The 14824-nt window shown below is 46.8% G+C and overlaps 1 protein-coding gene across 3 annotated transcripts in view; it reads right to left on the reverse strand.

Annotated features, from left to right (window-relative positions):
• drc1 (dynein regulatory complex subunit 1 homolog (Chlamydomonas)) overlaps positions 1 to 13743 on the reverse strand; it is a 111757-nt gene extending 98014 nt beyond the window's left edge. For all 3 annotated transcript variants that reach the window (XM_068023706.1, XM_068023696.1, XM_068023687.1), the window contains exons 1-2: positions 13514 to 13743; positions 7866 to 7953 (exon numbers count right to left, since the gene is read on the reverse strand). In XM_068023706.1, the coding sequence (XP_067879807.1) occupies positions 7866 to 7953; positions 13514 to 13644 (219 nt within the window). In that variant the 5' untranslated portion in view covers positions 13645 to 13743. The remainder of the gene's footprint in view (positions 1 to 7865; positions 7954 to 13513) is intronic.
• Positions 13744 to 14824: the final 1081 nt, after the last annotated feature.

The raw sequence follows: 14824 nt of genomic DNA on the forward strand, positions 1-14824 counted from the left end.
CCATGGAGAGGTCATTCCATAGTCGCCTCACAGCGACCAAATCAACACGGAAGGCAGCAGTTACGGATTATAAATCCAGCTCAACTGGCGTAGAGATTGGGCGCCACGGGTTGCCTTTGTCGGTGGGAGAGGTCATCGCATCTCACTGGACAGCTACCGCCCGCCTCAAACCAGGCAGCCCCTGGTCAGTAAGGTTCTGTCCCACCACAGTCCACTTGCTTCAATGGGTGCTTGGAGCTCAGGGTCATTGCCCGACAAGTGACTGTAACACCGCACCAAACAGCACGACCAAAAAAGGAAAGAAGGTACCAGCCCTTCGCTTTGCAAGCCGGAACGTCAGAACTATGTGTCCTGGCCTGTCGGAAGACCTTACACAAATCAACGATTCTCGGAAGACCGCCATCATTAACAATGAGTGCAGTAGACTCAATGTGGACATTGCAGCACTTCAGGAGACACGCCTCCCTGCGAGCGGATCTCTAAGAGAGCAAGACTACACCTTCTTCTGGCAGGGTAGGGATCCTGAAGAACCAAGACAGCATGGAGTGGGCTTCGCCATCAGAAACTCTTTGCTTAGCATGATAGAGCCACCCTCAAATGGCTCGGAACACATACTGTCCATCTGACTGTTCACCGCCTCTGGTCTAGTACATCTACTCAGCATTTATGCCTCAACACTCTGCTCCCCACTTGACGCTAAAGACCAGTTCTACGAGGAACTCCATAATATCATCAGTAGCATCCCCAACACCGAACACCTGTTCCTGCTGGGGGACTTTAATGCCAGGGTTGGGGCCGACCATGACACATGGCCCTCCTGCCTTGGGCGCTATGGCATTGGTAGGATGAATGAGAATGGACAGAGACTGCTTGAGTTGTGTACCTATCATAACCTCTGCATCACCAACTCATTCGTTCACACTAAACCCTGTCACCAGGTTTCTTGGAGGCACCCAAGATCACGTCGTTGGCACCAGCTGGACCTCACCGTCACAAGGCGAGCCTCTTTAAACAGTGTTCAAATCACACGCAGCTTCCACAGTGCGGACTGCGACACTGACCACTCCCTGGTGTGCAGCAAGGTTAGCTTCAAACCAAAGAAGCTGCATCACTCCAAGCAGAAGGGCCGCCTGCGCATCAATAGCAGAATTTCTCATCCACAGCTGTTACATAAGTTTCTAAATTCACTCGGAAAAGCCCTTCAAAACACTCCTACAGGGGATGCAGAGACCAAGTGGGCCCACATCAGAGACACCATCTGTGACTCAGCAATGACCACCTATGGCAAACGTGTGAAGCGGAATGCAGACTGGTTTCAATCTCACATTGAAGAGCTGGAACCTGTCATAGCCGCTAAGCGCATTGCACTGCTGAACTACAAGAAAGCCCCCAACGAGTTAACATCCGTAGCACTTAAAGCAGCCAGAAGCGCTGCACAAAGAACAGCCAGGCGCTGCACAAATGACTACTGGCAACACCTATGCAGTCATATTCAGCTGGCCTCGGACACCGGAAATATTAGAGGAATGTATGATGACATTAAGAGAGTTTTTGGGCCAACCATCAAGAAGATTGCCCCCCCTCAAATCTAAATCAGGGGACACGTTCACTGACCAACGCAAGCAAATGGACCGCTGGGTGGAACACTACCTAGAACTATACACCAGGGTAAATGTTGTCACTGAGACCACACTCAATGCAGCCCAGTCTCTGCCAGTCATGGATGAGCTGGACATACATCCAACAAAATCGGAACTCAGTGATACCATTGATTCTCTAGCCAGCGGAAAAGCCCCTGGGAAGGACGGCATTACCCCTGAAATCATCAATAGTGCCAAGCCTGCTATACTCTCAGCACTGTACAAACTGCTTTGCCTGTGCTGGGATGAGGGAGCAGTACCACAGGACATGCGCAATGCCAATATCATCACCCTCTATAAGAACACAGGCACAGTGGCGCAGTGGTTAGCACCGCAGCCTCACAGCTCCAGTGATCCGGGTTCAATTCTGGGTACTGCCTGTGTGCAGTTTGCAAGTTCTCCCTGTGTTTGCGTGGGTTTCCTCCGGGTGCTCCGGTTTCCTCCCACATGCCAAAGACTTGCAGGTTGATAGGTAAATTGGCCATTAGCAATTGCCTCTAGTGTAGGTAGGTGGTAGGGAAATAGAGGGACAGGTGGGGATGTGGTAGGAATATAGGATTAGTGTAGCATTAGTATAAATGGGTGGTTGATGGTCGGCACAGACTCGGTGGGCCGAAGGGCCTGTTTCACTGCTGTATCTCTAAATCTAAAACTAAAAAACAAGGATGACCGCGGTGACTGCAACAACTACCGTGGAATCTCCCTGCTCAGCATAGTGGGGAAAGTCTTCGCTCGAGTCGCTTTAAACAGGCTCCAGAAGCTGGCTGAGCGTGTCTACCCTGAGGCACAGTATGGATTTCGAGCAGAGAGATCCACCATTGACATGCTGTTCTCCCTTCGCCAGCTACAGGAGAAATGCCGTGAACAACAGATGCCCCTCTACGTTGCTTTCATTGATCTCACCAAAGCCTTTGACCTCGTCAGCAGACGTGATCTCTTCAGACTACTAGAAAAGATCGGATGCCCACCAAAGATACTAAGTATCATCACCTCATTCCATGACAATATGAAAGGCACAATTCAGCATAGCAGCGCCTCATCAGACCCCTTTCCTATCCTGAGTGAAACTGAGCTGTGTTCTCGCACCAGCACTGTTTGGGATCTTCTTCTCCCTGCTGCTCTCACATGCGTTTAAGTCTTCAGAAGAAGGAATTTTCCTCCACACAAGATCAGGTGGTAGGTAGGTTGTTCAACCTTGCCCATCTAAGAGTGAAGACCAAAGTACGGAAAGTCCTCATCAGGGAACTCCTCTTTGCTGACGATGCTGCATTAACATCTCACACTGAAGAGTGTCTGCAGAGATTCATCGACAGGATTGCGGCTGCCTGCACCGAATTTGGCCTAACCATCAGCCTCAAGAAAACAAACATCATGGGACAGGACATCAGAAATACCCCATCCATAAATATCGGCGACCACACTCTGGAAGTGGTTCAAGAGTTCACCTACCTAGGCTCAACTATCACCAGTAACCTGTCTCTCGATGCAGAATTCAACAAGCGCATGGGAAAGGCTTCCACTGCTATGTCCAGACTGGCCAAGAGAGTGTGGGAAAATGGCGCACTGACACAGAACACAAAAGTCCAAGTGTATCAAGCCTGTGTCCTCAGTACCTTGCTCTACGGCAGCGAGGCCTGGACAATGTACGTCAGCCAAGAGCGACATCTCAATTCATTCCGTCTTCGCTGCCTCCGGAGAAACCTTGGCATCAGGTGGCAGGACCGTATCTCCAACACAGAAGTCCTCGAGGCGGCCAACATGCCCAGCATATACACCCTAATCAGCCAGCGGCGCCTGAGATGGCTTGGCCATGTGAGCCGCATGGAAGATGGCAGGATCCCCAAAGAGACATTGTACAGCGAGCACGTCACTGTGATCAGACCCACCAGCCGTCCTTGTCTCCGCTTTAAAGACGTCTGCAAACGCGACATGAAGTCCTGTGAGATTGATCACAAGTCATGGGATTCAGTTGCCAGCGATCGCCAGAGCTGGCGGGCAACCATAAAGACGGGGCTAAGCGTGGCGAGTCAAAGAGACTTAGCATTTGGCAGGAAAAAAGACAGAAGCGCAAGGAGAGAGCCAACTGTATAACAGCCCCGACAACCAATTTTATCTGCAGCACCTGTGGAAGAGTCTGTCACTCTAGAATTGGCCTTTATAGCCACTCCAGGCGCTGCTTCGCAAACCACTGACCACCTCCAGGCACTTACCCATTGTCTCTCGAGACAAGGAGGCCAAAGAAGAACTCTCTCCAGGGCAATTATTTTCTTCCTGTAATGTGGCGACCAGAATTGGATGCAATACTCCAACTGTGGCCGAACCAGTGTTTTATACAGTTCCAGCATTACATCCCTACTTTTGTATTCTATACCTCAGCCAATAAAGGAAAGCATTCCATTTGCCTTCTTCACCACTTTCTCTACCTGTCCTGCCACTTTCAGGGACCTGTGGGCATGCACTCCAAGGTCTCTCACTTCCTCTACCCCTCTCAATATCCTCCCGTTTATTGTGTATTCCCTTAGTTTGCCCTCCCCAAATGCATTACCTCACACTTTTCCAGATTGAATTCCATTTTCCACTTTTCTGTCCACTCAACCAAATCAATGATATCATTCTGGAGTCTACAGCTATCCTCTTCACTATCATGGCCAATTTTTGTGTCAGCTGCAAATTTCCAAATCATGCCTCCCACATTTGAGTTCCAAATCATTAATATATACCACAAACAACAAGGGACCCAATCTTGAGCCCTGTGGAATGCCACTGGAAACAGATTTCCATTTGCAAAAACATCCATCGACCATTATCCTCTGTTTTTTGTCACTGAGCCAATTTTGGATCCATCTTGCCACATTCCCCTGTGTCGCATGAGCTTTTACTTTTTTGACCAGTCTCCCATGTGGGACCTTGTCAAATGCCTTACTAAAATCCATGTAGACTACACTCACTGCACTATCCTGATCAATCCTCCTTGATACTTCCTCAAAAAATTCAATTAAGTTAGTAAAACATGACCTTCCCTTAACTTAGATTTAGGGAGGGAATTCCAGAGTTTAGGGCTTAGGCAGCTGAAAGCACGGCTGCCAATGATGGATCGAATAACACTGGAATATGAAAAAGGCCAGAATTGGATGAGCACAGATATCTCAGAGTGTTGTCGAGCTGCTGGCGGTTACAGGGATAGGGAGGGGCAAGACCACAGAGTGATTTTAAAACAGGAATGAGAATTTTAAAATTGAGTTGCTGTTGGACTGGGAGCCAATATAGGTCAACAAGCACAGGGATGATGGGTTTCGGGGGCGAGGCACGAGTTAGAATACAAGTAGTAGAGTTTTGGATAAGCTCAAGTTTATGAAGGATAGAACAAAGAACAAAGAACAGTACAGCACAGGAATAGGCCATTCGGCCCTCCAAGCCTCGCCGATCTTGATGCCTGCCTAAACTAACACCTTCTGCACTTCCGGGGCCCATATCCCTCTATTCCCTTCCTATTCATGTATTTGTCAAGATGTCTCTTAAACGTCACTATCGTACCTGCTTCCACCACCTCTCCTGGAAGCAAGTTCCAGGCACTCACCACCCTCTGTGTAAAAAACTTGCCTCGCACATCCCCTCTGAACTTTGCCCCTCGCACCTTAAACCTATGTCCCCTAGTAACTGACTCTTCCACCCTGGGAAAAAGCTTCTGACTATCCACTCTGTTCATGCCGTTCATAACTTTGTAAACCTCTATCATGTCACCCCTCCACCTCCGTCGTTCCAGTGAAAACAATCCAAGTTTTTCCAACCTCTCCCCATAGCTAATGCCCTCCAGACCAGGCAACATCCTGGTAAACCTCCTCTGTACCCTCTCCAAAGCCTCCACATCCTTCTGGCAGTGTGGCGACCAGAATTGCACGCAATATTCTAAGTGTGGCCTAACTAAGGTTCTGTACAGCTGCAACATGACTTGCCAATTTTTATAGTCTATGCCCCGACCAATGAAGGCAAGCATGCCGTATGCCTTCTTGACTACCTTATCCACCTGCGTTGCCACTTTCAGTGAGCTGTGGACCTGTACGCCCAGATCTCTCTGCCTGTCAATACTCCTAAAGGTTCTGCCATTTACTGTATACCTCCCACCTGCATTAGACCTTCCAAAATGCATTACCTCACATTTGTCCGGATTAAACTCCATCTGCTATTTCTCCACCCAAGTCTCCAACCGATCTATATCCTGCTGTATCCTCTGACAATCCTCATCATTATCCGCACCTCCACCAACCTTTGTGTCGTCCGCAAACCTACTAATCAGACCAGCTACATTTTCCTCCAAATCATTTATATATACTACAAACAGCAAAGGTCCCAGCACTGATCCCTGCGGAACACCACTAGTCACATCCCTCCATTCAGAAAAACACCCATCCACTGATACCCTCTGTCTTCTATGACCGAGCCAGTTCTGTATCCATCTTGCCAGCTCACCTCTGATCCTGTGTGAGTTCACCTTTTGTACCAGTCTGCCATGCGGGACCTTGTCAAAGGCTTTACTAAAGTCCATATAGATAACATCCACTGCCCTTCCTTCATCAATCATCTTCGTCACTTCCTCAAAAAACTCAATCAAATTAGTAAGACACGACCTCCCCTTCACAAAACCATGCTGTCTCTCGCTAATAAGTTTGTTTGTTTCCAAATGGGAGTAAATCCTGTCCCGAATAATCCTCTCTAACAAGTTCCCTACCACTGACGTAAGGCTCACCGGCCTATAATTTCCTGGATTATCCTTGCCACCCTTCTTAAACAAAGGAACAACATTGGCTATTCTCCAGTCCTCTGGGACCTCACATGTAGCCAATGAGGATGCAAAGATTTCTGTCAAGGCCCCAGCAATTTCTTCCCTTGCCTCCCTCAGTATTCTGGGGTAGATCCCATCAGGCCCTGGGGACTTATCTACCTTAATGCTTTGCAAGACACCCAACACCTCCTCATTTTTGATAATGGGATGACTGAGACTATCTGCGCCCTTCCCTAGGCTCATCATCCACCAAGTCCTTCTCTTTGGTGAATACTGATGCAAAGTACTCATTTAGCACCTCACCCATTTCCTCTGGCTCCACACATAGATTCCCATCTCTGTCCTTGAGTGGGCCAACCCTTTCCCTGGTTACCCACTTGCTCTTTATATATGTATAAAAAGCCTTGGGATTTTCCTTAATCCTGTTTGCCAATTACTTTTCATGACCCCTTTTAGCCCTCCTAACTCCTTGCTTAAATTCCTTCCTACTGTCTTTATATTCCTCAAGTGCTTCATCTGTTCCTAGCCTTCCAGCCCTTACAAATGCTTCCTTTTTCTTTTTGACTAGGCTCACAATATCCCGTGTTATCCAAGCTTCCCAAAACTTGCCCAACTTGTCTTTCTTCCTCACAGGAACATGCTGGTCCTGGATTCTAATCAGCTGATGTTTGAAAGACTCCCACAAGTCAGATGTTGATTTACCCTCAAACAGCTGCCCCCAATCTAAATTCTTCAGTTCCTGCCTAATATTGTTATAATTAGCCTTCCCCCAATTTAGCACCTTCACCCGAGGACTACTCTTATCCTTATCCACAAGTACCTTAAAACTTATGGAATTATGGTCACTGCTCCCGAAATGCTCCCCCACTGAAACTTCGACCACCTGGCCGGGCTCATTCCCCAATACCAGGTCCAGAATGGCCCCATCCCTAGTTGGACTATCTACATACTGTTTCAAGAAGCCCTCCTGGATGGGGGAAGATGGGAGGCCAGCCAGGAGTGCATTGGAATAGTCAGGTCCAGAGGTAACAAAGGCATGGATGAGTGTTTCAGTAGCAGTCGTGCAATAACAGTAGAAATTCTTACTACAACTGCGCTGCTGACATCCGTCAGGTACAAAGGAGTTTCCCAGTATTGAGCATGTTTAGAATGGACTGAGCGAAGAACTGCTGTCCGTTCTGCTAGCTAAAGCAAAGTAATTAAAAGAGTATTGTTTCATCAGAGACAATGCAGCATTACAGATTCAACATCAATGGGGGGAAAATTGCAGCCCATCATGTCAAAGAATGCATTTTCTTTCACTTTTCTTATACCATAAAGGTCACTCACAACAGAAACAATGTACTATGACTGAGTAATGAACTTTGTGTGCAAAATCAAGCTAAAGATAAGAGAAGACTAGAGGGTGAACAGAGACAGGTGTGTACTACCATTAAATGACTGACCTGATGTGAGTCCAAAACCTGCTTGCAGCTTTTACTTAAATCCTCTTTGTCCTCCTCTTCAACACCATAACCCCCATCCTTCGCTTCCCTGGAAAATGATTTGAGACATTAATTATTATGTAAATCTTTTAAAAATTACAGACAAAACATAGATAAGAACAACTCTAATCACATCCTTGTATCGCTCTCCTCCCACATCCCCCTTCCCTTCCCGGCACGACTACTTTCTGTTTCCACCCTGGAAAAAAACTCTCTCCCAGTTCACTCTCAATCATCAGTAAATTGATGGAAGGGGTCGTCGACAGTGCTATCAAGCGGCACTTGCTCAACAATAACCTGTTCAGTGACATTCAGTTTGGGTTCCACTCGGGCCACTCAGCTCCTGACCTCATTACAGGCTTGATCCAAACATGGACAAAAGAGCCGAACTCCAGAGGTGAGGTGAGAGTGACTGTCCTTGACATCAAGGCAGCATTTGACCGAGTTTGGCATCAAGGAGCCCGTGCAAAACTGGCATCAATGGGAATCAGCAGGAAAACTCTCTGCTGGTCGGAGTCACACCTAGCATAAAGAAAGATGGTTGTGGTTGTTGGAGGTCAATTATCTCAGTCCCAGGACATTACTGCAGGAGTTCCTCAGGGTAGTGTCCTAGGCCCAACCATATTCAGCTGCTTCATCAATGACCTACTCTCCATCATAAGGTCAGAAGTGGAGATGCTCGCTGATGATTACACAATGTTCAGCACCATTCACAACTCCTCAGATACTGAAGCAGTCAGTGTCCATATGCAGAAAGACCTGGACAACATCCTGGCTTGGGCTGATAATTGGCGAGTAACATTTGCACCACACAAGTGCCAGGCAATGACCATCTCAAACAAGAGAGAATTTCAGCATCTGCCCTTGACGTTCAACGTCATCACCATCACTGAATCCCCTACTATCAACCTCCTGGGGGTCACCATTGACTGGAAACTGAATTGGACCAGCCATATAAATGTTGTGGCCACAAGAGCAGGTTAGAGGCTGGGAATTCTGTGGCAGGTAACTCACCTCCTTACTACCCAATGCCTGTCCACCATCTACAAGGCACAAGTCAGAAGTGTGATGCAATACTCTCCACTTGCCTGGATGGGTGCAGCTACAACAACACTCAAGAAGCTCGACACCACCCAGGACAAAGCAACCCACAGCCCATCCACCATCTTCAACATTCACTCCTTCCACTACCAATGCACAGTGGCAGCAATGTGTACCATCTACAAGATGCACTGCAGCAACTCACCAAGGCTCCTTCAACAGCCCTTGCAAACCTGTGACCTCTACCACCTAGAAGAACAAGGGCAGCAGATTCATGGGAACATCACCACCTGCAAGTGCCCCACCAAGCCACACACCATCCTGAATTGGAACTATATCGCCATTCCTTCACTATTGCTGGGTCAAAATCCTGGAACTCCCTTCCTAACAGCACTGTGGGTGTACCTACACCCCAAGGATGGCAGCAGTTCAAGAAGGCAGCTCACCACCACCTTCTCAAGGGCAGTTAGGGATCAGCAATAAATGCTGTCCTTGCCAGCGACGTCCACATCCCCCAACGAATAAAAAAAAACTAACAATCGCACTTTCAAAATCCCACCTGCCTAGCCTTTGTCCCTCCTTTCACAACATTTCTGCAGCTACTGAATTGTTCAACCACACTCTCACCTCAACTTTTAATGCCTTAGTTCACATTAAACCATTCTTCTCCCTCACCCTGGCCACTTCCCCTGATACGGACTCACTTCTACTCCCCTAAGTCCAAGGAACACAGACTCAAATGGATATGGTGAACAACTGGTTTAGAACTGGCTGGACCACATAAAGCACTATCAGGTCCTGATCTCATTGCCAAAACTGCTCACTATTCCAGGATCATCCTAGAAGGCAAAGATTACCACAGCTTTTTTTCTCTACTGCAAATGATCTTCTTAAACCCCCACCCCTGTTTCCAGCGCCCTCACCAACAACAAGTGTGAGGAGCTCATGGACTTCTGTCACTAAAATTGGGACCATCCAATCAGCTGTCTCTGTCACTTCCCTCCCTTCTCCTAGCCCACTGGGTGAAACCTCCTCTAAGTTTTCCACCTACTCAACCCCTGAACTCACATCTTTAGTTCCTCACCTATCTCCCTCATGCCCTCTCCAAGTTCATCTTGTCCATGAGATCCACCTCCTGCTCCGTCAACTGTATTCCCACTGAACAGCTGACCATCCAATTTCCTTTCCTGGATCCCATGTTAGCTGATATTGTTACCGATTCTCTCTCCTTAGATACTGTCCCCATCTCCTGCAAATCTGCTGTCATTACACCTCTCCTTAAAAAAAAATCAATGACACCTCCGTCCTTGCAAACTACTGCCCCATCTTTAACTTCCCTTTCCTCCCCAAAGTCCTTGAACATGCTGTCGCGTCCCAAATTCATGCCCATCTTTCCTGGAACTCCACCTTTGAGTGCTCCAATCAGGTTTCCACCCCTACCTCAGTACTGAAACAGCCCTTATCAAATGTCACAAATAATATCCTATGTGACGGTGACTCACCTGGTTCCAGTCTTATCTATCCAGTTGTAGCCAGGGAATCATCTACCAATGGCTTCTCTTCCCACTCCTGCATCAAGAATTTATCCTTGGCCCCCTCCTATTTCTCATCTACATGCTTCCCTTTTGCAGTATTATCTGAAAATACAGCGCCAGTTTCCACATGTACACTGACAACATCCAGCTCCGCCTCACCACCACCCCTTTCAACCTGTTCACTACCTCTAAAATGTCAGACTGCTTGTCTGACATCCAGTACAGGATGATACGAAATTCCCACTATTGTTTTTGCCCCCACCCCAGTACAAACTCCAATCCCTAACCACCAACTCCAACGCTCTCCCTGACATCTATCTTGACACTGCTTACAACCTTGGTGTCATATTTGACCCCAAGATGAGCTTCCAACCATATATCTGCAACATCAATAAGTCTGCCTATTTCCACCTCTGCACATCTGCTGCTAAAACTCTCATCCATGCCTTTGTTACCTCTACTATTAACTATTATTAACTATTCCAACACACTCCTGGCTAGCCTCCCACTTTATACCTTCCATAAACTTGAGGTCATCAAAAACTCTGCTGTCCATGTTGTTATGGTCAGGTGGTAAGGGATGTTCATGGTTCCCACTAATCATCTCCCAACTGACTACAATCGTGTTTTGTTTAAAATGATGAATAAACCAAAATGTTTTACTTGCCAAATATCCAGACAGTGGCAGATTTTCTTGTAGGTTTAAAACAGAAGATTAACTATTTATTGAACAATATTAATTCCCTGAAATATTCACAACACCACTCACGCACACATTCACTCTCAAGAGAAGATAGATAGAAGGTAAAGGGTAAGAATTCAAGGTGTGGTAGGTGTTCATGGTTTATGGCAAACCTGTTAAATCTTCCAAGTAGGGCAGTCTTTTTTAAAGATGCAGGCCTGGGTTGTTTGTAGTCTTGACTTTTGAGGTGTTGTAGATTCCTGATTGTTCAGAAGTGGTGGGCTACTTTCAGTTCTCTGATGGGTGTAGAATTTGCAGCAGGGCTCCTTCCTTGTCTGGCTGGGCTTCTTTCGACAGCCACTGGCTGGACTACTTCTGTTATTTTCTTGTGATCGCTCCCTCTCTCTCTCCAGAGAGCTACCTTTAAAGGTAAAGACTCTCTCACAGCCACTGTTAGGACATGCATGGCCCCCTCCCTCACTGTAACCACACAATGAACCAGGATGTGGCTACTTCACATCTTCTTTGTTTCAGAAGAATCCATTCAATTCAGGAATATCTCGATGGTTTCAGGATGGGTGTAATTGACACCTCTTAGCCTGGAATATATCATTTTATCCTTAACAGACAATGATACAGTTTGAATATGCAGGCCGATTCAGTTCATCTTTTGGTGGGCACTTTGCAGCATATTGTCCACTTTTTAAAGGAAAAGTCAATTTTTTTGTATAACTCTTCAGTTTGGTTCTGTATTTTCATCACCGCACTTCTCATGAGCGTGACAGTGTCCTAATTTGTACCAATTCCTGTCCACCCATCACCCCTGTGCTCACTGTCTTAGTTAAACAATAATTCCGCTTTAAAATGCATACCCTGAATTTCAAATCCCTCCATGACTTTGCCCCTCCCTATCTTTGTAATCTCCTCCTGTCCCACAAGCCTCCGATATATCTATGTTCCTCCAATTCTGGCCTCTATAGCATCCCCAATTTTAACAGCTCCACCACTGGCAGCAACGTCTTCACTGCCAAGGCCCCAAGCTCTGGAAATACCTCCCTACACCTCTCTGTCTTCTAGCACTCTTTCCTCCTTTAGGATGCTCCTTAAAATTGATCTCTTTGGACCAAGTTTTTGGTCATCTGACCTAATAACTCTTGTGGGTCAGTGTCGAATCTTGTTTGATAACATTACCGTGAGGTGCCTTGGGACGGTTTACTACATTAAAGGTGCCATATAAATACAAGTAGTTGTTATTGGGGAGATTACTGGAACATCTGGGTGCAGCAAATATCAGTAAATCGACTAGGCTGCGATGCACACCTGCAAAAGAACCGATTCCATTTTCTTTCCATTAAATGCAAAAAAAGGGATAGTTCCTTAACGGCTGTGCATTTCGGCAAGCCCAATTTTCTGATATTCACTTCACGCAAGAAATTCAGTTCACCTGAGGGCAAACCCAAGAAAATTTCCCCTAATATTGTAATATATAGGTAATCTACTAATCAACTATACAATCCCAAAAGCTAAATTCTCATGTTGGAACCCAACGCTGTCATTCAAAATCCAAATTGTGCTGCATTCGCCATCTCACACTAGCAAACAGGAGCAATCAACTGAATTCTGATATGTAAAGGAAATTTAGATGTAATAAAATTCCTTTATGACTACAGGGTTCCAATTACACTAATTAGCAATGGAAACGACATATTAAATTGGAGATGAAACCAGCCGGGGTGGATATTCAATAGAATTATCCTCCAGAGAAACGGAAATGTGATTAGAAGCAGCATCATATGCTCATGCTGAATGTTGCAGAACGTAAGCAACTATACAAATAAAACTATTGCCATTAAAATACCATTAAAACCATTAAAATAGAATGCGACTTCCAAAAGTTACCGTACAACAATCTAAGTTCCAAATGTAAAATGACATTTTTGCTATTACAGTTACAGAATGGATTCCAGCAGTAAAACTAAGTTAAATTATCAGCACTTATTGCTTGCAAATCTTGACTGAAAACTGAAGGTACTTTTGATATAACAAATCTCAACTGAATACTGTATACGTTGAATACTTCGCTGACACCCCCTGAACAACCCCCCAACAACACCACCGGGACCGGACTTTGCACCGGACATCCCCCTGGGCAAAGCCACTCTGAGGGAACCCCCACCCCCCACCCCCCAGGCCCAGACCCTCCACCCTGCAGAAACTCACCACCCCCCAATACCCCAGACTGAACTCTACTCAGGACCTTCCCAACCCACCCCCCAGATTGGACTCCCCCAAGACCCTCTCCCCCCACCCCCGGCGACCCGACAGGCACTAATTTGATCCACCGCTCTCACCGTTTCTTCTCCTCCAACCGCTGGGCGATCCGGAGCCGGCGGGCGGCGATCCTCTCCTCGGGAATATCCGAGTTCACACTGGGGGTGTCCTGCTCCTCACCTTTTGCTGGGATAGGGATCAGGAGAGACATGGTGGGCGGCGAGCGGGGGTAGCGGGCCTGGCCAGTTCTGTCACCCTCAATGAGGGGCCGGAGACGGGCCTTTGTGGACTGCGACCCGGCTGCTTCCGTCGCTAGGAGACCGCGGTTGCCAGGAGACTGCAAGAACGCCGATGACGTAATCCCCTTGCCGAGAGCCGCGTTCATGGTCTCGCGAGCTTTAAAGATCAGAGAGCTGACAGCAGGACACAGCAGAGCAGGCAGCAGCATCGTAAACCATCTGAAAATGACTGTCTAAGATGTTTACGTCACCGCACCTGCACCATTGATCAGTCTCATAAATAATTAACAAAAACAAAAAGTGCTGGAAATACTCAGCAGGTCTGGCAGCATCTGTGGAGAGAGCAGCAGAGTTAATGTTTCAGGTCAGTGACCCTTCTTCAGAACTGGCAAATATTAGAAATGTAAAAGGTTTTAAGCAAATAAAGCAGGGCAAAATAGAACAAAAGGGACGGTGTTGATAGGACAGAGGGTCACAGAGAATAACCGACAAGGAGGTCATGGGGCAAAAGCAAAGAGTGTGCTAATGGTATGGTGAAAGACAAAGCATTAGTGCAGAGAGGGTGTTAAATGACAGAATAATGAACAGTCCTAGCCAAAAACACAAACATGGAAAAAACCATGGGCAGGCACATGGTGAAAAAAAATTGAATGATGAAACAAACTGAAATAAAATAAAAATAAAAAAGGGGGGGAATTCATGCTCTGAAATTATTGAACTCAATGTTCAGTCCAGCAGGCTGCAGCGTGCCTAATCGGTAAATGAGGTGCTGTTCCCCGAGCTTGTGTTGATGTTCGCTGGAACACTGCAGTAAGCCCAGGACAGAGATGTGAGCATGAGAGTTGAAATGGCAAAGCAACAGGAAGCTCGGGGTCATGTTTTCGGACTGAGCGGAGGTGTTCTGCAAAGCGGTCACCCAATATGCGTTTGGTCTCCCCAATGTAGAGGAGACCACACTGTAAGCAGCAAATACAGTATACTAAATTGAAAGTATAAGTAAATCACTGCTTCACCTGAAAGGAGTGTTTGGGGCCTTGGATAGTGAGGAGAGAGGGGGTAAAGGAGCAGGTATTACACCTCCTGCGATTGCATGGGAAGGTGCCTTGGGAAGGGGACGAGGTGTTGGGGGTAATTAAGGAGTGGGCCAGGGTG

This window comes from Heterodontus francisci, chromosome 3 (assembly GCF_036365525.1).
Source record: "Heterodontus francisci isolate sHetFra1 chromosome 3, sHetFra1.hap1, whole genome shotgun sequence".
Classification (NCBI taxonomy): Eukaryota; Metazoa; Chordata; class Chondrichthyes; order Heterodontiformes; family Heterodontidae; genus Heterodontus; species Heterodontus francisci.